Below are 24,638 nucleotides of genomic sequence, written 5' to 3' on the forward strand. Positions count from 1 at the left end.
AATGTCACAATACATGGCCCCGTTTATCTTGCCATTGACAGGAACCAGTCTTCCAGTCCCTTTTGCATATGGATATATAAAATATATGCAAAGCTGGGCAATTTACGAAAAATGTTCAGTCCGTTTATCGCCTTCCGCCATCCGGTTATCCGCCATTTTGTCCGGCCTGACGAAATAGTAATCGCCTATAGGGCTTCCGTTAGCGTTTCTGAATACCTACCAACTTCGACAAACTACAAACTACTTATATTCTCTCTCTCTCTCTCTCTCTCTCATTCTCTCTTTCTCTCTGTCTATCTCGCACTCTCTCTACCGCCCCCCCCACTTTATTTCCCTCCCTCACATTCCCTCTAAGATGCATAACACTCGAGATTACCACAAACCCTGCAATCCTCCACCCCCCCGTGCACTCCACCCGGCCCAGAGTCCTCCCCTTATTCTCTTGCTCACCTATATTCAGTGCCATTCAGTGCAGCCGCAAATTAACAGATATTTTTCATTTCTCTCCAGAACATCTTTGTGAAAGCCTCTTCTTGTCATTATTTTTCAGGCAACAGCTCTCATAACTAATATGACATCAAGACAAACAAATAATGACCATGATCACTTTTGACTCAATTAAAACTAATGTAATATCTTCCTATTAGTCAGCATACATTTGCTGCATGTCTCACAAGCAATTTAATCCACATAGAACTGTTTACTTAGAAGTCTGAAAAAATGTTTTTAAAATGCATTACACTTCACTTTGAAAGCGCAGAGAACTCTGTCAAGGCTTAAGCATTTGTCACCTGTGAGATTAATGAGTGAAAGGCTGCAACATGGGTTATGAAAAGGAAATAGGTAATCACATTTTATCCACCCCCAGAATTTCTTCATGATATAAGGAAACAAGGAAACAAAATGTGAAAAACAAAACAAAGCTCAAATAAAATACATAAACAGAGGTGCTTTGAATTACAGCCTGATATAATGACATTTCGCAGTATACACGAGTTCAATACAATACAATTTTATTTGTATAGCACATTTCACAACAGCTAGAGCTGCAACAAAGCACTTTACATACAAACAACAAAATAGCCATAATACAACAAGTGGAATCAATTAATTAGTTATTCAATGATTGAATTATTATTCCAGTTATTTTCTGTTACGTTTCATGTGCAGCGCTTAATTACAGTTGTGGATGTTGTGAAAGTGCTATATAAATAAAGGTGAGTTGAGACTACTCATACATACTATATTGTATAAAGTGGATCACCATATACTCATGGTTTAACACCCGCGATTCGCATATTCACAATTGTTTTTTTCAATATTTTTTTTATATTTATTTATATTTTTGCTTGGGCGGGTTGTTATTAATGTTGAGTTTTTAGCAGCGTTTTTTTTTATTTTTTTATTTTATGGGTTTGTTTTTATGGCGGCACGGTGGTCGACTGGTTAGCACGTCCGCCTCACAGTTCAGAGGTCGTGGGTTCGATCCCGGCTCCGGCCTCCCTGTGTGGAGTTTGCATGTTCTCCCCGTGCCTGCGTGGGTTTTCTCCGGGCACTCCGGTTTCCTCCCACATTCCAAAAAAACATGCATGGTAAGTTGATTGGATACTCTAAATTGCCCCTAGGTGTGATTGTGAGTGCGGATGTTTGTCTCTGTGTGCCCTGCGATTGGCTGGCAACCAGTTCAGGGTGTCCCCCGCCTACTGCCCAAAGACAGCTGGGATAGGCTCCAGCACGCCCCGCGACCCTTGTGAGGAGAAGCGGTACAGATAATGGATGGATGGATGGGTTTGTTTTTTCCTCAATGCATTTCAATGGATGTCAGTTGTATGCGGAGTTTCACTATTTGCAGGCCAGTCCGGTCCTATCCCTGCAAATAGCGAAGGTCCACTGTTCTGTAAATACTCCCACAAATATAAGCGTCTGATTATAAATGAGATTTGTCAGTGCACATTCAAAAATGACAGATTAACTGGCTCCTGATTCCAACTGTGGCTGTTAGGGCAATGTCAGTCCAGTAGTTTTGTGTTTCTTTGTCTGCATATCCGTCACAAGCCACTCGGCTTTTTCTTCTTCTACTATTACTTCCGGTAAATTTGGTCCATCTGCGCATGTCAAAATCATTTGTTCCACTCGAAAGTGTGATGCATGAACACGCAAGTCTTAATTGATCAATATTTTTAGTTTCCATGACAACAGTGCAGCCTATCTTGTTTTAATGCAAACTCTGATTAGATTGAAGAAATTTCGTCCATGTAAATGTAGCCACTGAAACTGACATAAACATAACCCCGCGTACATACAGTAAACATATGTAATATGTTACGCAACTGCGGCTTCGGTGGTCGACTGGTTAGCACCTCCGCCTCACAGTAGAGAGCTCCGGGGCTTGATTCCGGGCTCCGGCCTTCTCCTGTGGAGTTTGCATACAATCCCTGTGCCAGTGTGGGTTTTCCGGCTTCTCCAGTTTCCTCCCACATTCCAAAAACATGCATGTTAGGTTAATTGAACACTCTAAATTGTCCCTAGGTGTGATTGTGAGTGTGAACGGCTATTTGTCTATGTGTGCCCTGGGATTGGCAGGCAACCAGTTCAGGGTGTACCATGCCTACTGCCCGAAGTCAGCTGGGATAGACTCCAGCATGCCCGCAGAACTCATGAGGATAAGCGGCTTGGATAATGGATGGATGGATGGATTATATTATGCAGCGCTATGACAGCATCGATGCTATTTAGACCTACTTAATATTCAGCTCTTCTTGGTGTCTGTGGTCTAAAATATCATTTAGGATCACTTACTCTTTCCAAAAGATGATATTATTTCTGGATGACAATATAATTTTACAACACTTTACTCTGCATCACGGTTCACGCCTCACAAAAATAGTATTCATGTACTTTCTGCCTCTGTGTAAATGTGTGAGCAGTGCTGAGTCTCAATTTGAAGTTTTTTTTTCAAATAGTTACAAATTCCGAATATTAACATTGAGTGAGGCCATGATTTGTGACTCGAGTCACATAAAAGTCCTTATGGAGCGACAGACCAGGCATTCTGCTGCTTCTGATGAGACGCACTTCTCTCTTCATTGAATCAAAATGCTTGCAATGTTGACCAGAAAATGCCAGTGGGCAGCAAAGCCGACCCTGAGTGACACCGGGATGGTTTCAGGATGGTCCGTGAAACAGAGCTGCAGCATGTTGCCTCTGCAACTCATTTGTGCGAGCGCTCCACGCCAAAGCGCAGTCCTAATTTGGCAGCCTGTGTTTTAAACTTGCTGAAGAAAAACATGTTTATGCAGCGCTTGGAGATCTTCATCCAAAACTTTTCTTCAGGGGTGTCAAAAGCTGCGGATGAAGGCAAAATAACTCCACTAGAATGATTCACTTTATAAATACATCTTGCCCCTGCAAACCCTCCCACCTACAACGCCCCCCCCCCCCCAGCCATCCTGGCTCCCCTGCACTCACACACCCACCCACACTCCATCACCCCGCTGTCCACCTCTCACCCCTCTCCTCGTGCAGTCGCTGATTCTCCTCTTCCCATCCCCTCCACCCACACTACCCCCCCAACCACTCACCCCTTCGAACCTCCCCCAGCAGTACCACCATCTCCACTTGTACCATCATCTCTCTCTCTCTCCGTGTCTCTCATTCGTTCTCTCTTTCGCTTTCTCCTGTCCTCTACCGCTCTCACCCCTCTGTCCCTCCCTACTCTAAAGCCTTCAGGCTCTGCTTGATTTATGCCTGCCCTCCCTATAGCCACGCACACACACACATACGCACACACAACTACCAGCACCAGCCTTCCCTATCTCTTGCGGAGGTTGTGGCCCGGCTAGTCCCTAAAAACAACAGAGGGAGAGCGAGCCAGAGAGGAGGACTGGGAGCAAAAGAGAATAACAGCTTTTTTTGCTTTCCATCCGCCCTCCATTTTTAACCCGACATTTTTTTCATTCCCCTCTCCCACACCGCTTTTTAAATTGCCTCTGAATTCTTGAGCTGTTTTAGTGCCTCACTCCCTCTTCTCTCATCTGAAATTACTTTTTTACCCTCTTAAACATCAGCATGTCGAGGAAGCACCTTCCACCTCGGCCTCCCCTCTTTGTCCACTCGAGGACAAACACACTAATCATGCGTGCGGGGCATGGGAACAGGTTGGGGAAAGAGGAGATGGAGGAGGATGTGGAGACATGATGCTGCGCATAGAACCATAGATCATGTGACGACAACATAGCCCCTATACAGGGTGTCCCAAGGGTCATTATATACTTATTTTATTTCGTTTCAGGTGTCATTCAGATGGAGGCGAGGTGATCAACATTTCACTTCTTCGGCTTTACCATTTTTGGAAGCATATCATTCCCTTGCCCATGCCTTACCAATAGACATTGGAGCCGTGGTGCAATATTGTCACCTGGCAAGATGTTTTTCTGTCCCAGATTGCAGTTGTGCTTATAAACACTGCAATGCATAAGCAGTCAAATGCTGGTGGCCTCACATCTGTCCAAATGTGTGGCATTTGTACACAGCTTCTTAAAAAGTTGGGAGTGGGACTCATTTTTGGCTCTGGAGTTTTACGGCTCAGACGGACCCAAAACTTGAGTTCACGTTTTAGTGAAGATAGACAATTTAACCTTTATTAGTATTTCATTCTAAAGTAGCTGTTCCCTCCAAGGAGATAAAAAGTCAAACTTACAACTGACTGAATGTGCTTACAAGATCACAATCATGAAGTATGAGAACATAAGTAGTTGAATTGGACAAAAGGGACCCATAGGCAAGTGTACATAACATGTGATAAGGCACTTTACACGTAACAAGAAAGATCAAATGCTGTTAAATCAGCAACAATTAGGCAGCTGACACGACTTTTCCTGTTGGCTCTCTTATTTGAAACCTATTCACTACTTAGCGGACTGACGCTAGCTTTACGATCGTCACACGGGCTTTCCCAGTATGCTTTGTTGCGGTTACCAGAGCTGGGCATTTATACGAAAAATTGAGCGTCCGTTGTTCGTCATCCGTCTGCAGCGTGGGTACCCTTTCGTCGTCCGTCATTCGCCTATTTTTCTGGGGGTCAAAATAGTACCCGCCTATAGGCCGGTCCACCTCTACAGTGATGCCTCGCTACTTCGCGCTTCGACTTTCGCAGCCTCAGTGCGTCCCGGATTTTTCTGAAGCATTCATAACAAATTAATAATGAAACACCGCAGCCATATCGGCAGCCATTTTGCAGAAAGACGCATTGTTTCAAAGATATGAGTTGACTCGGAGGCTTTGTACATACCAGCAGGCACTTTGGTATTTGAAAAAAAATCTGAATTGAGCCGTTCAGACTGTCATAACAAAATCAGATGCAGGTCACATATGGGCAAAAAATTCAATTTGCGTCGCATTTGCCTGCGGTGTAAACCTAGCCTTGGTGACACCCTTGGGAACAAAGTTTGTCTAGTCAGTGTGAAATATAATATAATGTTTTCAATTTCTAAGTTGTGCATTTGCACAAGAAGATGCGAATAGATTTAAATGTTGCAAACGCACTTCATTTGCTGATTTCAAAACGGATCCACTGCCTGCGGTCCAACATAGCGGACCCTGAGCAGTGCATATAACAGCCCGCCTACCGAGAAGTCGCCCAGAAGTCGCCCAGTTTTCCTGATGAACCACTCTGGGCTTGCTTGTTGCTGTTACAGCAAAGTGCCTCTTGTTCCACGTACCGCTAAATTCAGGTATCATAACTGTCGTGATGTCACTAAGTATTTCCATTAATCCGCAGAGTTTTGTAAATTTGGGGGAAAAAAATCAATCCCAATTATGGAAAATAAGCACAGGAACAATGACATGGTCCATTTAGCAGGTCAATTTTGTACTCTCACCAGTGCGAGCAAATTCTCAGAACCGCTTATCTTTACCAGGCTCGCAGAAGTGCTGGCGCCTAACCCAACTGTCTTTGGGCGAGAGGCAGGGTACACCCTGAACTGGTTGCCAGTCAATAGCACGGCACAAAGAGGCTATCAAATGTTACTTAAAGTAAAGTATACTTTTGATGAAGACAAGTAAAAGCAAGTATTCTTGTTGCAAAATGACACTGACTGGCCTGGCATGCATATTGCAGCGTTTTGCCATCTGTACATAAAACATAAAGAAAGTTCCTGTTTTTATTAGGTTTTATCCTGTCAACTTGTCCTTTCAAGGCCTCTAACTTTCACGCAGGCACACAAATTCAGACACACAAAGTCTTTCTCTTGTTTGCACTTCAAAACATGCAGACAAGGCCAATTTTTCTCTCTGACAGCTCTCTTGTGCGCTACAAGCCTCAGTAACCATGTTCTCCATTGTGTTTGGTTACTTTCGCGCAACCGTCACAATGCGTGACCTCAGCTCTGAAAGTAGGGTTCAAATTTCAAAGTCAGGTTTTAAACTAAGTTGAGGATTTCATAGTAGGGTTAGGGTTTCAAAGTAGGGCTGTAAACTAGGGTTATGGATTCAAAGTAGGGATAGGGTTGAGTTGAAAGTGTTTGAGAGACACTGAAGGTAAGTGCCAGGTTGTGTGTGAGTGTGTGTGGGAGTGAATCGTGAATAATGTTTTTCCGTTTTCCCATCTGTGTTTCTTACAAGAAGGTACATTCATGTATCCTGTGGTACACTCCCTCACAGTAAAGAGTGTTTCTCGGAGGATAGGGGAGATATTTGTTACAACATACACAAACTTCATGAACACAATCTGAACATAGGATCACGGGTCAAACTGTCAAATGATCTTCTTTTTCATTTCATTTCATGTGTTTGAGCACTCTGTGGAACAACACAACTCCCATCTTCGAGTACACATGCACCCACGCATACACACTCAAACTTAAGTGTATCACCCTGGCTACAACTACATAATCAACTGCAGGTTCCATCCATTAAGTGAAAGTCTGTCATTGGCTGTAGAATGCTTGTCCACCTTGCCACGTTTGAAGATTTTGCTCAACAAAAGACGCCTTGTATTCCAAGGCCAATCTTGTTAGGGTGTTGTTGAAGCTCACCGCAGCGCTCAGAAACATTTTCGGGGTCTGTCCTCATACCCATGAACAAAGAAAACTACATATTTGGTCGTGTTTTAAAAAGGGGGTTTTATTTAGCAAAAATGTGCACGCCAAGAGGGTTGGCTACCATAGCAACAAAATTAAACGGAGGATCTCTTCAGAAAGCAGAAATCTAAATTATTCTGACTCCTTTATGAGAGGGAAAATGAAATTCCCCTCTCCATACAGAGAACACTGTGGAGGCCAAAAAAATGAGGTGAAAATGAAGAAAACGCCCCCCCCCCCCCATCTAATGGTTTATATCGCGAGGTCGTTAACAATCAGCGTATGTGCACAAGGGAATGATGTAACTGCTGCGTCTGTAAAACTCCAGATAAACCTCTTGCCTCCAAAAGACACACCGCAACATGTGTGTGTACAAATCCTGAGCGAGCCCGGCGTCCCTCTGATGAAATCCATAAACTGCGTGACTAGGATTAGGTGAGGACTGTTCCTGCCGCGGTAAATGATTTTATCTGTCGGAACAGGATGAGATTGAAGAAACACACAATCTACGATGACCCAATTACGCTTACATAAGTGAAGGAGGATTAGGTGGAGTATTCCCATTATTTTGTGCGGGGGCCTGTTTGTGGTCAGCTGAATACTAATTTCTAATATCTGGCGCTTAGTCGCAGTAATGTGGGTAAATCCTCAAAAAGCAGGTTAGCGGGAGAGCCCCTGGCGACTAACACAGAGAGCCATCTCACAGATTTGGGGAAGGGACGTCATTGCGCCTGTTGTGTGTTGAGTGCGTGCTGCTTGTTGGCCGTGCATCGTGCGAATGAACTATTGCCACTGTTTGCCGATGAGGACGGCTGTGGACACACATGTCCAATCCATGCTGGGAAAAGTGGCCAAGCGTCATGCACTCGTCCCCTGAAAAGATGAGTAGCGCGAGGTGAGGGTCAGAGGTCACACTCTTTTCTCTCTCTCCCTCATTCGTGTCCTCTCCTTCCATTTGTCTCCCTTTCGGTGTGTGCGCATGTCTGGGTGTGTGTGTGTGTGTTGTTGTTGGCCAACAGCAGATCTATGTTATTGATTGACTCCTGTGGCTGCTGGGCTGCCCACTGAAGGAGGGGGCAGAGCTCTAATGAATTCCTGCACCTCATGCCCCCTGCACCAACCCCTACACCTCTTTCTTAATTAACTTTGTGTGTGTGTCTATGTGTGTGCGCGCACACGTTTTATACGTATCTTGTCTACTTCCTCCACAGATCAACACCCCCGCTCTTTTATACGCTCCCTTGCCATTTTTTTTTCAACCTCCTCCCTTCACTCCTACTATCCAAAGCTCCTCTCAAGCATCATTCGTGTAACTGGATCTCCTCTTTTTTGTCACTGCACACAAGAGGCACCTGTCACAAAATTTGGTACCCAAGCACAAGAGCTGCATCTAAACAATCTTTCTTTCAAAAAGTTACTTATGGCATTCATTTAACAATATAGTGGTGGCTTGAGATATGTGACTTGTCTTACGAGTTTTACGAGATGGATTTTCTTTTAATGGACTTGCGAGCAAAAACTTGATACGAGTGCTATGGGGTGGCAGTGACCGTGACTCAGCTCACTTCACAACAATTCTGAACAATTGGTTGTTGTTTATTGCCACTTCCACTTGAGGTTTACTATCAAACTAAAAGGAATTACACCTCCACATGGCTTTGCTTTGGTTAGTCCGATTACCTTAATGAGAACAAACAATGAAAAACACCGTTAACATGCTGATGGTTACCATCGATAGTTGTGATTTTCGAAGCAACACGTATAGACCGATTAAATAAATACATAATAAGACCCACATGCATATGTTCTATCCCCTATGAAAAATGGCTATTACAGCACCTTACTGAGTCGCTAAGGCTAGGTTCACCCAGATCTGATTTCATATATCCGTCCTTGACGTCATCATGCTATCCGCACAGGCGGGGACACAGACTGCTTGATTGTCCGTGAATCTGCAAAGTTGTTTTGAGTAACGGTATTGGCTTTGTATTTAACTTTAATTTAATTCCACTTGAAATATTAATCATAAAGTGGACATAGTATAGTAGCCACGCAGACAGCAAAGACACGACATCATCTTTCGTGACGTTCTCATGAAATGAGATTGAAAAGCCTAGCCTCATTTCGCCAAAATACTGCATTTCTACCAACCCCCAAACCGCTCCTCTGTAAAATATGAGATTATAAAAATTGTAGGTCCATTGCGCCTACACGCTCGACCACATTTACTTCCGTAAATACTACGTTGCGAGTGACGTCGTCTCTTCTTCTGCGCATGCGTGTCACTTTCTGGACGCATATGTTCACACACAGAGGTCGCATTTAATATATAATGTGAACACTTACACAAAAAAAAGTCGGATTCCACCCAAAAATCCGAATTGACCATTAAGTCCTGCAGTGTGATTGAACTTAGCCTAACAGTAGTAGAAGCAGAAGTACTATTCTTCCTAGTTTTTGTCTGCATGACTGTATTATACTGCCCCCAAGTGGTACACCCTGAATTGGTTGTTAGTCAATTGCAGGGCACACAGAGACAAACAAACATTCGCACTCACAATCATACCTAGGGGAAATTTAGGGTGACCGATAACCTATCATGCATGTTTTTTTTGTAATGTGGGAGGAAACCGGAGTACCCGGAGAAAACCCGCGCAGGTACGGGGAGAACATGGAAACTCCACACAGGAAGGCCGCACTGGGAGGCGGACGTGCTAACCAATCGAACCACCGTTCCACCACTGTGTAACTCGCATTCCACGGTTTCCATTCAGCTTCCTTCGCCTTCACACGCAATTTCTCCGGTAATTGCATTCTCTAGTTCAATTATGTTATTATTATGCTAGGATTTTAAAAAGTATATTTTTAGAGAGTGCTATTTTGCTTAGTGGAAACACATTTCAATGTTTTTGTCGTTTTGGGGGGAGGCTGAAACGTATTAAAGGCATTTCTCTTCATTGCAATGCTGAAAGATGATTTGAGATACGAGTGTTTTGAGTTATTAGCGTGGTCACTGAACAAATTAATCATCTCATCTCGAGGCACCTTTGTATGCTTATTGAACTGTCATGCATCATTCGCAGAGCAGTTTTGAACATTTTGGTGACCGTAATGAGATAAGACATGAGAACCTCCACACAGTATGATGCAATTCTACTCAATTGTCAACTGCAAATTCTATTGCCTGATTTGCGGTAATGGTCACCAACATTTATCTGTACTTGAATATCCCTCCTATTGCTCAATGGTCATTTATCTATACGGGTGAAGAAAATGACAAGTGTGTGTGTGAGAGAGTGGTCAACATTGACCTAGTGCGCTGTGTGAAGAGTCTGTGGAGCCATCAGTATTCCAGACATGGAGGCAAACTCCCGTCGCTGTCACCTTGACTTCGTCTGCACAAGGCAAGGCTGCACAGCAAACGTACATTACAGTCCACTATTGTCATTCAAGTGGACCGAAACCTTGATTTGTGCCTGCGTTTTTTTTTGTTTTGTTTTAAGCTCTTCATCACGTCTGTTTTTGTGCCTCAGTGCTTATTGAGCCGTACATCAAAAGATGCGTTGGTGCCTTGAGATACAAGTTTAATTCCGTGACCATGCTTGTAACTCAAAACACTCAAATCATCTTTTCCCATTGAAATGATTGGACATACCATTAATCCGTTTCAGCCCCCCAAAAAACAAACACAAAAATGTGTTATTTTTCATGAGGAAAAATACCACTAGAGTAATAACATATTGAATAGAAATAAAAATAAATACATTTTTGTCACACTTGGTCAATCAAAAGGCCATAGTATTGGTGCTGCCCGCTGTGGCCCCCTGGGGGCAATACAAACATACAAATGTACTTTACATCAACATCTTGGACAGTATAGACCGGATCAGCAATGTGGTGCCCACAGGCACCAGGTGGCCTCCAAGGAACACATGAGTACTCCGCTGGCCTGTTCTAAAAATAGCTCACCAGTGATGGGACATTGTAATTTTCTAGGAGTGATGTCAAAGTGATCATTTGAAAACGTAAACGCTGGCAGAGATACGAAGTATATAGAAATAAAGTTTCACGTGTCATGTATACATGACATTGTTCTGTTTTCCTAATTATTGTAAACCATTGACATGATCAATGCCTCCACATACATTTACATCATTGATTGTTAATCAGAAATTAATATTAACTGTATTAAAGGTAATATGAGCAAATGAGTTATTTGAGAAGTGGGTTTCAAACTTGGTGGCACCTTGTATTAATCAGTACCCAAGAAGTAGCTCTCATTTTGAAAAAGTTTGGTGACCCATGGTATAGACGTCTCCACTTGTCAGCTCCTTGCAGACCACAAGCTCGAAACAAATAAAGGTGTGTTGTGTTGTGCTGCATTGTATAAGCCATACATGTCAATATAACTCGCGCATAATTATTCAGTGCTCAGAAACATGTCGATGTTGCAGTTGTAGGCTTGTCAGTTTATTTTTGCTAATTTGTTGGAGATAGCAACCTGTCATCAGTTGAATGACCATTAGGATGCCACAACAGTGTGTGTGTGTGTGTGCAGGCACAAGTGTCTATGTGGAAATGTTGGCTGTCATCAGCTTTGTGTCAGCGCTCCTGCGGAACCTCCAACATCGCAACGACTGCTGACTCTATTTTGCTAGACTTTAGGCTGTCCCCACACAGACAGTGTTTGTGTTTCCTCCCTAACTTTCGAACCTTAGCGGACAGATTGCTGGTGATGAGGCGTGAGAGTTGAATGAAATGTAACGCTTGTCGCCGCATAAACGACGGCTCTACTGAGAGGTTTAAAAGAATTGCTTTAATATGCCGTTTCTAGTGTTCTCTCTCAAGATGATATCACTGTCAGGTGAAGGCCTTAAATCGTGACAGCTTTTTCAAATAGTGTTTTTGTTCGAGCACCATCTTTTTGATCCACTCAGCAAACGAGTCACAAATCCAGACTGGTGGAGTCTCCAGCCTACACAGAGGCACGTAATTGCTGGAATAAAGTTGAGGCAACACTGTGTGAGGCTTTGCCCATTGCCGCTCACTTGATTTTCTGGCTCGTGTTGCATGAACAGACAGTTTAGTTAGAGCTGAACAAGTAATTGAATTAAAATCGACATTGCAATGTAGTGGAATCCAATTTTCAAATCGCAAAGACTGCAGTTGTGTGTTTGTTGGTAGCGGTGGCATTGGGGCAACCTCTGCTTCATTTTGGTCGGTCTGTTTTGTTATATGCCGTATTTTTCACACTCTAAGTCCCTACGCAGTCGCACCAGTCATAAAGTACAAAAAAATCTTCCACTGGACTATGAGTCACATTTCTGAGGGAAATGTATTTTACAATAACCGAGACCAAGAAGGGCAAAGTTGGGACTCACACTCAAAGTCCCCGTTCTCTAATCATGTTGACGCCAGCTAACGCATTCCGATTGGATTTAAAACTTTCGCTTTTAACTAGTGTTTTTCCGATACCACTTTTTGGCCCCGATACCGATTCCGCTACCTGGCTGTGCAGTATCGGCCGATGCCGATAATGTATCTATACCTCATTTGAAAAAAATCCCAAATAAGTGCTTTTTTTTTTGTAATTCTAAAGAATTGCACACTCACTTGGATGTAAAATTATTCATATTTAAATCATCACTTGCGAAGTATCTGTAGTAACATATAGACACAAAATACATATGTTGAATAAACAGCCTATTTTCATAGTTCTTTGTGTTTGAGAGTGAGACATGGGATACATACTGTATTCACATGAATGTACATTTGTAATAAAGCAAGGTGCAGCATTTGTACTTCTAAGATATATTCAGTGATTCAAACCGACCCCCCAATGCGTGATGTCACATTTGTATGCTGCCAGAAGAGCAGGCGGTCGAGTGAGTGAGATAACAGAAGTCCGTTATGTGTTTCTAAAAATGGTAAACACCTGTGCTGTTTATGCTAGCTCTAATCGGTCAACTAGAGATTTTATTTTGTGATACCATCAGTGATTCAAATTAACCGGAGGCAAAAACAAAGTGGTTTGAAAGCGGACACGCACAATGGCTGTCAAATCTTCAACGTGACAACTTAACACCATCACAACATACAAGGTTATGATCTGATGAATTTATATCAGTTATTGTTTTCTTAGGTATACAAATTTCATATACGTTGATGGCACATTATAAAACATTTAGCTGAGCGATGTGTCGTAAACAAACTCGTGTCTTTGTTAGCAGTTAGCAAGCTAGGGCGAGCTCGAAAAGCTTCGACGGGTCATAAAGACGAGTTTATCTGGACACAAACCATTTCATGAAAGACGTTTTACACCATTAAACTAGTGATCGATGTACTGTGTTAAACAAAAGCAACATAATTTGCTACGAGACAAACAATCAGCCGACATGCCCCAAAGTAATTGCAGGCTCTTGATAGCATCAAAGTCCCCCCAAACAACTGCCTCCAATGTGGCGATGTATGTCCTTATAGCGACCTTTTTCACCAAACTAGATATAAGTAGACCGATGACCAATAACGCTAATAATGGATAAGGCTTCTCCTCGTATTTTCCTTCCGTTAAAAAAAATACATGGAAAGAGGACCTTGAAAAAAATAATCGCATGTTAAATCGCAAATTTTGTATAATATTCTTCAAGATTGTTCCTAAATTTTCCTGATGACAGCAAAAGAACATAAGTGCCTCTCACGTTGTCTGTCGCTTCCTGTTTACGCAGACGTGACCGAGCCCAACAGCTCCGACAGCCGCGGCGAACGCCTCGACTTCTTCCTCAAACAGGAAGAGGCTCTCGCAGCTGAGCCAGGCTTCCTGGGTCCCACCGAATCAGAGGAGGCGGGAGCTGGACGAGGAGGAGGCGGCAGCGGAGGCAGAGGCGGCGGTGGGATGATCTCGTCGGTAGCCAACCTGAAGGCGGCGCTGATGAGTAAGAACAGCCTGCTGTCACTGCGGGCTGAGATGATTGGAGATGATAACCCCTTGCTCTATGAGTACCTTCCCAAAGGAGGACACTCCTTGACGTGTAAGTCCTTATTTACTGACACACACACATGCCCTACACCAGGGGGTCACAAATTTGGGTAGCCTGAGGCCCTGTTGTAAAAATAGCCCACTAGTAATGGCACATTGTGTAGGAATGTTGATTAAAGTACATTCATTTATTATATGTCCATTTCCTACCTTCTTAAAGCGGAAGTCAACACAAACATATTTTTTTCAAGAACATGTTCCCAGCAGGCCTACTAGTTGAAAGACGGCATTCTGATTAATTTTACGTTTGTGGAATATAAATTAAGCAGCAAAATGCATTTGTTTTTAGCCATCTCTGGGGACGGCCATTTTGTCTTCTGTCGACTGAAAATGACATCACAACTGCTCACAACGACCAATCGCGGCTGACCTTTTTTCTGAATCTGAGCCATGATTGGTCGCTGTGAGCAGTTGTGATGCCATTTTCAGTCGACAGAAGACAAAACGGCCGTCCCCAGAGATGGCTAAAATCGATTGGATTAACACTTATTCCACAAACGCAATATCAGAATGCCCCGTTTCAACTAGTGGGCTTGCAAAGAACATATTCTTGAAAAAAAAATGTTTGCGTTGACTTCTCCTTTAAGTCATTGTTAAGCATTACTGTGAGAAATCATTGCAACTAAAGGTGGCTTGAGCAAGTTTGTTATTTCAGAAGTGTGTATCAAACTGACTTTACGTTAATCATAGCCAGGAAGTTGCTCTCGGTTTGTAAAATACTGTAGGTCTACTCTATGTGTCACTTTCTGCTCTCACTACATTAGAGCCATGACATTAGTGGGAAACCAAAGTAAACCAGACACTTGTAAGTTTCCCAGATGAGAGCCAAATGTCAGGAGTACAAAAGCGGTACCTTTGATTGTACCACCCCAATCATAAGAGACCATGCAAGCAAGCGTACAGCTGTCGTACGGACATGCAGTCTATGTGGTGCTGTGCCAGTTGCTGAAAGAGATAGTTTAACAATTCCATCTGGAAAAGAACTGACGGATTACAGAAAATGTAAGTAGGTGGGAATCCATCAATCCCATTGGTTACATGATCACAACTAGGGCTACTGTAGTACTTGAATACAGCTGTGTGCTGAGGAGGAAAATTTGAGTTATTGTGACAGTAGTGGTGCCGCCGTGACATCTGCTGACACGTCGGCCTGATTGAATCACCTTTTGTTACACAAACTCTGTGTGCTCGGTTCACCGGTTTGCTTCATTCAACTTCATATGACAGTGATCTGTGTGCGGGGAAAAAAAAATGTTGGGGTTTTGAACACGGGTCGGCACGAAACCTTGACTTGTGGTCCATTGTCTATCATTTGAAGATACCGGCAGTATACCATCAGTGACTCAGCGGAGGGTCCCAAAACATCATTATGTCCCTTGACAAAATGGAATTTTGAAATTACACACGTGTATTCTCCCTAACCTAACTGCTTCACGAGATGGTCACCGTGTGACTGGAAATATCAGCACACAAACATCAGCATCCTCCACTCTTTCCCTTGTCAAGTACTGTATCTGGATGGTTCTCAAGGCGTGCACCTCCTGTACCGCATGCATGAGTGTGCGTGCGTGCGTGCGTGCGTGCGGAGCCACTCGACTGCATGTGGCCGTCAATGGTGACTCGTCAGCGGTGACTCAGTGCGAGAACATTTTGTTGGGATAGCTTGTGCTGTCACGGAAAGATTTGTTTGGTTATTTGTAAAAGCTCCTTTGAGCGCATCACTGCCGCTGTTGTTCTGTTTTTGCACTCAATTAACTGTAAGTGAAATGTCTCAAAATGATCACGTACAAGCAAAAAAATAGATTCATTTGTTGGTGTAACTGCCTTTAGTCGTTATGTTTCCTTCCAAACACATTTGCTTACGCTTAATGTTCTGCTAAGTGATGCAGCATATTAGTAGAACCCAGAAGCTCATCAATAATCACATCAATAATTTCAATAACTCACAATGAATCATCCTAATACACCACATTAACAAGTTTTTTCCTACTCTCCATTTTGTGCGTGTTTGTGTGTGCATTGGTGTGGGGAAAATGCATGTTGTGTGTTTGTGTTTCCTTGCTTTTACTGGCTAGTAATTGGATCTTTTGTCCTGAGCTGTGCCTGCCTTTGAGCACTGCAGAGAAGCAAAGGAAAAAGAGGAACAAGTCTGGGCCCGGTCATGCCCCATTCACCTGCAAAATGAAAGCCGGCGAGTGGATAGGTCGAAACGCACGCACAATCACGCACATGCTCGCTCGCGTACGTCACGTACAGTATGCAAGCGCCGCAAAGTGTGTGAGATTGAGATGTTTCTGTTGGCGTCAGAAGGTTTCCGATGGTTCCAGGCGCATGGCCTGTGACAGCGGCTCCAGAGAAGACAAGAGGCTGAGTCTCTTACAGCCTTGACTGGATATGAATAGGAGATTTGGAGAATTCTGAGAATGTTCAACATTTGCTTTGCTCATGAAAGAAAGCACACTGAAAGAAGTTAGTTTCAAAGAGAACTCTTTGTGTAGATTCTTGCTTGGTGAACAACCAAGAAAAGCCCGATTGCCTCCGTCTGACTTTTGCAGATTTTAAAGAGACCTTGGGGAAGGTGTTGGTTGGTTATTCTGGAATAAGCCTGCACAATAGGGGTCAGCGAAATGGTCAACAAGCCCCCCTCCCTCCCACTACTGGCCCCTGTGTCTTTATGGCGACATAAAAATACACTGCATCTTCGATTACTGGCTGGAAGAGACATCTTACTTTCACACGTTGCTACTCCCTTTCCCCATGCTCTTGTTTTCGCCCACCGTTCTTCTCCTTCACCCCCACTTCACATCCTTCATGTCCCCTTGCCTTACCCGACTCCCTCCAACCACCCATTCATTTCTCCTTCACCCCTCCTTAACGCTCATCCCTCACTGGCCCGCATTCCCTCCCCTTCTGGCCGCATCCTTCACATCCTCCTTATTTGGCTCACTCTTCCCCCTTCTATGCTTTAGTGCGGTGGAGCATCAAAGTGGGTCTGTTTAAGATCCTGGGAAAGTATTGATCACGGGCAGGAAGGAGGTAAAGAAAGGTGACTATGGGGATCAGACTGATTTTAGTGGCTCACTCTTATTGCGGTACGTTTCAATTAGAAATCGCCTTCGCAGCATATTTCCATGGGCGGGGGCGGTAATTTTAAGAAATAGGTTTGGTGATCATGTGATGCAAATTTCATGCGTTCTGATATCTGTTAAAGGCAAAAGAAAAAAAGCAAAAGCATTGAGAGCAGAAGTGAGATTTGTTTTTTTTTAAAACATCTTGCTTGTCTTTATTCAGAGCTGATTCAAAACTGCCTCGTGTCGCTATCTCTTCAAGTAATTTCTGAGGAAAAATACAAACCCGAAAGCTTGTTGTCCGTGCCATTATTTGGTGAGTGGGTAGGTGGTGGGAGGAAGCAGCAGGGGAAAAAAAAACACATTTGGAAAGCTGACGTCATTCAGAGCATTTAATATTCAACACAAAAGTAACTTTCACTACAGAAAAATGATAACATTTTGGATTAGTTTTTTAGTGTTGGGAGTGGCAAAAAGCTACAATGATACACTATTTTCAGGTGTCACCCTGTTAATGTTGTGACATTTAAAAAAAAAAGTACATTCCCAAGTATGAACAATATGCATGTAATGCTATGCACACTTCCAATATGATCCAATACAAGTGTCGTTATCAAAATGTCTTTACAATGATGATATTGATTCCTTCTGAGGTGATTTTAAAGTCTTTGTAAAGGCCGACTTTTTAGTACGAGTCTTATATTTGGCTATATTGTGCACGAGCTGTTGAATGAGTCGTCCAGTGAGTGGTTCTGTGTGTTTCATATTGCTCATCTTGGACTCTTTCTATGGCGGTGACCTCCTCCCTCGCTATTTGGCCCCTCCTGATGTCGCCAGAGGTGGGGAAAAAGAATGGGAGTTGAGCATTCGTGTGTGTTCTCAGGCAGTGGGAGTGTCGGGTGCGGCAGTTCAACATTCCAGGAATCCGACCACGGTCAAGCCTCATGCGTTGGGAGATTGTCTCCATTGTGTAGAGGAGGGCGATAAATGGTTCACCCGCTGCATAACTGTGCTGGCCTCATTGGCACATACTGTTGCACGCTCACAAGACACGCTACCTGCAATGCGTTAATGAATATAAATGCACTGTGAACATAAAACACCAACGTGGCAATAGTTAGTGGGAGGTTTGTGAGATTTTTTTTTTTTTTTTTTCCTAAATGTTTGAATTCTTTGTGTCTGAACTTGTTGCTGGTATACATCCTCCCTGGTCGATGTCCTTTTGCCCTGCGTGTACAGAAAGTCTTCAATTGAGCTGCAAGATGGCACCTCTCCAAAACATTCTCCCTCCACGCTACAGAGGATCCTCAAGCCCTCTCCTTATATGCATTTTACTCACTCACAAAGCACCAACACACACATACACAGCATCCTGTGTGCATGCATGTGGGTGGAAGGAGAAGGAGAGCAGAGGAGCAAATGGAAAAGAGAGAGAAGAGAAGCCCTCACCCTTTCCCCTCGGCTGGTGGAAAGTGAAACTTCAGAGTTTTTCTTCCTCCCCCTCTCCGTGGCGTTTGATAGTACAGCACTGGCATCCACTGTGTGCCCCTCCACCACCACCCCCGCCACACACCCCTCCTGCCCACTCTCTCCCGTTATGTTCTGGTGGCCAGCTGCTAGCAGAGTGTGCGGTTGTACGTGAGTGGGTGGGTGAGACTCGTTTCCTGTGCTCCTCAGGGCTCCGCTCCAACAACTACTGCAGCACGCTCCGGCCAGGGGCCACAGGGGCCACTATTCATAACAAACAGGCGGCCGGCTCCTCTCCTCCTCCTCCTCCTCCTCCTACTCTTCTTCCTCCTCATCTTCTACCAACACCGTCACCGTTACCGCCATCATCATCATCATCATCAACATGGTCATACCGCCCCTCCACTCCACCCACTCCCGCGCTCCCCGCTGAGCCTCGGTCCCTGGAGGCCCCCGGTTTGCGGGCGGGGGCACCCCGGATGCACTCAGACACCTTGAATATGGAAGTGGAAGAGGCCCCCGAGGGCCTGGCGTCCTCCACCCTGCCTGAGGTAAGCACAAAGAGCCTGGCTCAACTCCAGAGGTGGAGGCTGTTCTCCGGGTTTCGCTCCTCCACTCGGGTCCAACTTTGATCCGAGTGAGTGGATGGGAGCGTCCGGGAGGCTGCCTCACCCTATCTCGCTTAACTCCCTGAGGGGGCTGAGTGGTGATGGAGGGTATAAAGTGAGCAGCGATGTGATGGAGGGTGGGCACGAAGCTTAGTTAGCGGCTATTGGGGTCATCACCACTCAGTCTCCTCACAGTGTTTCATTATGTGTGGAATCTGGCACATTTCCTGCATGCTTTGTCTTCCGTTCTAGATTTTCTATTCTTTACTCATGTCTCTTTTCTTCCACGACATCTTTTTATATAGCCAGGGTCAAAGGGTTGCTGCTCAACGCTAGTGCTAATGTAGCTTATAGTTGTTACTTTAGAGATGACACATGTGGACACAATGACAGCCAGTGAGTGTCGTAAGATGGCAGATAGCGGCCAAGGTGGAATCGATACAAGGAGACAATGAAAGGTTTGCTCTTGCAGTGCAGGAAATTGTTTGTTCTTTTCAGTGTGTGTCGGTGTGGGCGTGTGTGAGCGCGCCTGTGCTGCCGAGTGTGTTTTTTTGTTGTTTTTTTTTTTTGTGCCAGTCTGTGCGTGTGGGTAAGTAAGCCTTCATGAGGAACATTTGATTTCAAAAGGACTTGCCGCTCAATAAGTGTCCCGATCTCCGCAGACAAGCCATCTTGTGTACACGAGTGCATGCTTTTCCCTCTTGTCCCGCTTTCCTCAGAACAGAGGGGATGGGTGTAGGGAGCCAAGGAAATGGGTATGGGTGAACGAACGGACAAAGATACTTAGATGGAAAAGGGATGAAGTCAAGAGAGTATGTCAGAAGGGTTACCGTTTGCATTGTTATTCATCCTCAGCCTCCAACAAGACATTTGCTGCAATCATATCTTGTGTTATGGCTGGATCAGACTACAACATTTTAGCCTCGTTATGGTCCCGATTTACTATCTCTTTTTACTATCTTTCCAGATCAGGCCCAACATATTTTGGCCTTGTAGTGTGACATAATCAACAATGATTTGTCCTACGATGCCAAAATGAAAAGTCTGTCATGTTTGATTTTAACCTTCAAGTGTGCCGCGGAAAATTACCCAATGTCAATTATTTTGACAAAAAAATAGACATATTTTGTCCTAACTTTTTGGGCAGTTAATTTATCCAGGCCAACCACGTATAGCAACCGGCAGAACAATGAAATGGTCTTCCACTAAATGACCGACGTTTCATAATTAAACTTTTTATATAGCTTTTGTGAATCACTTTGCTAAGTATGCTGTGATTTTTTTAATTTTTTATTTTCGAAAGATGTGCTAAGGCTCAAAAAACGTTAAGAAACACTGGTGTAGTGTATCAATGAAAACCCTCCAATACACCTGTAGCACCTAGACGCCCACCACTTAGGATTGTATCTTGCAACGGCGCCCTCACCTCCCTTGATTGCCTTTGTCAACATGTTTGTTGCTGGCACTGGTGGTAACAGTTACATCCGGTAGCACTGACACGTTTTCTAGTCCCGACTCCCCCAACAGCTTGATTTGTCAAGATTAGCCCGGTGATTGTACGGCAGACAGCGACATGGTAATATCTGTCATGCAGTGTTGTCAGTGTTTTGACCGAGACGCGGTCTAGCGGTAGTCTGGCATTGTGCCATCGCGAGAGAGCAAATTTGTCTAGTAGTCGGATCCAGACCTTATTTTCACAGCTTGTCTCACCTGCCTGCCTCCTACTTGCACGACAACCTCTCATACACACTCTTTACTTTTTTGTGCAATAACGTGATATTCTCTGCTTCCAGGATGGTGAAAAATCCAAAGATGAGCTGAAGGAATACAACACAGGTAATGCCGAGGCCTGGAGTAGTCAAATCATGAGCACCGATGTTGTGACTCCTTTACAGTGCTTTGAATGACGATCGTTCTCTGTGTTGTTCAGGATTGGAAGGTGACCAGTCTCCTACTGAGCGGGATCAGATGGCCAAAGCGACTTGTGCTGGTTCTCTGACAGTGCCCACCTCAGTGTTCATGGCTTCCAGCGACATGGAGGGTCTGGCGGCGATGGCCAAAGAGACTAAATCAGGGGTCCTACCAGAAAGCGGTGCCTGGACCTCGCAGGGGTTTGCTTGCTCCCTGTGCAAGCGGCTGTTCAGCAGTCTGGAGTATCTCAGGGAGCACGAGTACCGCCACACATTGTCTCTCATGGCTATGTCCATGGACTGGCCAAGCATGCCCGGTCCATTCAGCCGACCCGGCCAGTCCCAGTTTCTGCACTACCCCCAGTCTCTGTATCGCCCCGCCGTGGCCGAGCCCACGCCGGCGCGTTACCTCTGTTCGCAGTGTCCAGCGAGCTTCACCCTTAAGTCCAACGCAGACCGCCATGAGAAAACCATTCATTTTAAGAAAAAGCTCATGCAGTGCGTGTACTGTCTGAAGCATTTCAGGGACCGCACGGACCTGCACAGGCACCTGTCCTCGGTGCACTCCAAAGAGAGAGGCCACGTCTGCCCGGCATGTGCAAAGTCTTTTAGCACCCAGAAGAACCTGGCAACCCACATTAAAGTATGCTGCCAGGTGGGCTCTGTGCCAGGAGCTGTGCTACGCGGTAGCACGAGCATGTCTCAGGATGTTGATCGAGTCCCTCTGTGGAGGCTTTCCGAAGAGATGAAAGATGAAATTAGCAACCGTAGCATTTTGGACATAGAGAAGTGAGAAAATCCAGAGGATGCAAACTAATATTCACAGCCAGCAATTCAACACACATGGAAGCCATGTGATTGGAAGGCCCTCTTACAAAATCTTTCCTTTTTTTTCTCCTTTCTTTTTTTTATATAACTGAATTTAATTTATGACTTGGGGATTGATAAACTTAAAAAATGTCTATGCAAAGCTGGTCTTACTACCATTGAATGAATTTACGTGTTAAGTAAAAGTAAAAGTACTCATTGATGATCACATGTTGTGATGCCAGGCAGCATCTTTTTATTTATTTCCAATCATTATCTTTGTAACTACCTCTCAATTAGGGAGAAAGTACATCCAACTCAAAATAACTCAAATCTGCTAGGCTGTGCTGTAGTTCAATACCCTAAGCAACACCACCACCTGCAGGACATTGGTTGAACTGCACCATTTGCTCTTCTCACCCCTGAAGCATTTAAAACTACAAGATGCTTTAAAACTGTATATTTACGAGACTGTCGTGTCCACCTTCAGATGCAGGATTAGCAGAAGCTTGCCTTTTGTCACCATAATAACCTGAGCTCATCCGCATCACACAGTGCAGATGGCAAGCTGTGCTGGACAGGACAAAGCAAGATAAAACAATGAGCCATGGCAGTCAGGTGGGGGTTGGGTACTGTCATTTTCTCCCCTAGCCACATCTGGAGGTCTTAGCCATTGAAAGTGGCGAGAGATGGCCTGTAATTGGTCCTTCGTGGCTACAGCCCTCCTTAACCCTTGACCCCTAATCGAAAGAGGAAGTGGGGACAGAGGGGCAGGTGCCCTTTAGACCCGATGATTTCAGTGCCGTCACTGGTGCAGGAAGATAATGGTGAGCTCAGGACTAAAAGAAAAGAACTGGAGAAATACAAGGATAAACTGCAAGAGATCGGTCGGACCCTTCATGTGTACTTGTTTCGTTAGTCACACTAATTTCTGCCAAAGATTTATAGCGAGTGTGCAAAATTATTTGGCACCCCTGAGTTAATGTTTTGTATAAGCTATAACCTTTTTCTGCGATTGCAGCTGCAAGTCTTTGGGGTATGTCTCTATCAGTTTTGCACATCTAGAGACTAAAATTTTTGCCCATTCTTCCTTGCAAAAAACAGCTGGAGTAAGGTTAGTAAGGTTAATGTTTATGACCAGCAGTTTTCGGATCTTTCCATAGATTCTCAATTGGATTCAGGTCTGGACTTGGACATGTCCATTCTGACGCCAGGATATGTTTAGTTTGGAACCATTGTAGATTTTAATTTATGGTTACGATAATTGTCTTGTTGGACGGTAAACCTTCGTTCCAGTCTCGGTCATTTGCAGATGCCAACAGGTTTTCTTCCAAAATGACCCTGTATTTGGCTCCATCATGTTCCCATCCATTTTAATTGTCTTCCCAGTCGCTGCTGAAGAAAGGCAACCGCACATCATGATGCTGCCACCACCATGTTTGACAGTGGGGATGATGTATTCAGGCTGATGTTCAGTGCTACTTTTACACCAAACCTAACGTTTTCCATTCAGGCCAAAGAGTTCCATTTTTGTCTCATCTGACCAGAGCACCATCTTCCACAAGTTTGTTGTGCCTCCTTGTGGCAAACGGGACTTTTTATGGATTTCTTTGAAAAATGGCTTTCTTCTTGGCACCCTTCCATAAAGGACAGTTTTGTGGAGTGTGTAACTAATAGTTGTCCTATGGACAGGTTCCCCCACCTCAGCTGTGAGTCTCTGCAGTTCATCTAGAGTGATCGTGGGCCTCTTGGTTGCATCTCTGATCAGTTCTGTCTTTGTTTGTCCTGAAAGTTTAGAGGAAACGGGAGTACGGGTCTTGGTAGGTTTTGTGTGCTCTGATACTTGATCAAACAGTGCTCTGCGAGATGTTTAACCCATTTAAGCCTGAAGCCCCTCAAGAGACATCTCTCTAAAACCTACGGTCGTCTTTGGAGTCACCCTTGAAAACCTGACATTTTCGCCACCTTCAAAATAATTAATATCTCATCCCCTGTAGCAGATAGAAACATAATTCCAAAAGAATTTAAGATCTTAGACGTGGCTTTCACACAGGCCCGAGTTTATTCATTTTTAGTGTTTTAATCGAAGATACAAGTCAAGGACTATTTTTTTATTTAAAAAAATTACCATGCTGTATTCTCTTACAAAGATGTTGAAATCGTCAGTCTACCAACATATATCTTAACCATACATCACGTTTGGATGTTTTCATGGCTTTAAAGTCCACGAGCGTGTCATCTATATCACTGCCGTGACTTATATCAGAGGTCCCGCGATCGACTGTGCCGCCATTACTCCTCCGACAACTCACGCCACCGTCACATGTATATTATGATGTATTTCATTGGCTAAGAGACCGAGAATTGGATTAAAAAATGAACATGACGTAGACGCTCTCCCGGCTTTAAATGGAGAAACACGCAACAGCGCAGCGTATGTATATGTATGTATATATATATGTATATGTATACATATGTGTGTGTATACATTTGTATATGTATATAAATGTATATGTATATATATATGTATATACGTATGTATATGTATGTATGTATATGTATATATATATATATGTATAAATGTGTATATATATACGTGTATACATATATGTGTAAACATATATATATATATATATATATATATATATATATATATATATGTG

The 24,638-nt window shown here is 43.9% G+C and overlaps 1 protein-coding gene across 3 annotated transcripts in view; it reads left to right on the forward strand.

The window, feature by feature from the left end:
• The window catches only part of zbtb46 (zinc finger and BTB domain containing 46), a 114,519-nt gene that overhangs the window by 84,237 nt on the left and 5,644 nt on the right, over positions 1-24,638 (forward strand). For 2 of the 3 annotated variants that reach the window (XM_086030765.1, XM_086030772.1), the window contains 4 exons: positions 13,805-14,107; positions 18,861-19,201; positions 21,052-21,094; positions 21,189-24,544. In XM_086030765.1, coding sequence (XP_085886891.1) covers positions 13,805-14,107; positions 18,861-19,201; positions 21,052-21,094; positions 21,189-21,961 — 1,460 coding nt within the window. In that variant the 3' untranslated portion in view covers positions 21,962-24,544. Of the gene's footprint in view, positions 1-13,804; positions 14,108-18,860; positions 19,202-21,051; positions 21,095-21,188; positions 24,545-24,638 lie in introns of those variants that run through there. The other variant, XM_086030781.1, reaches the window with a different exon arrangement.

The sequence above is a fragment of the Filicampus tigris genome, chromosome 1 (assembly GCF_054856515.1).
Source record: "Filicampus tigris isolate MCC_2025a chromosome 1, RoL_Ftig_1.0, whole genome shotgun sequence".
Taxonomy (NCBI): domain Eukaryota; kingdom Metazoa; phylum Chordata; class Actinopteri; order Syngnathiformes; family Syngnathidae; genus Filicampus; species Filicampus tigris.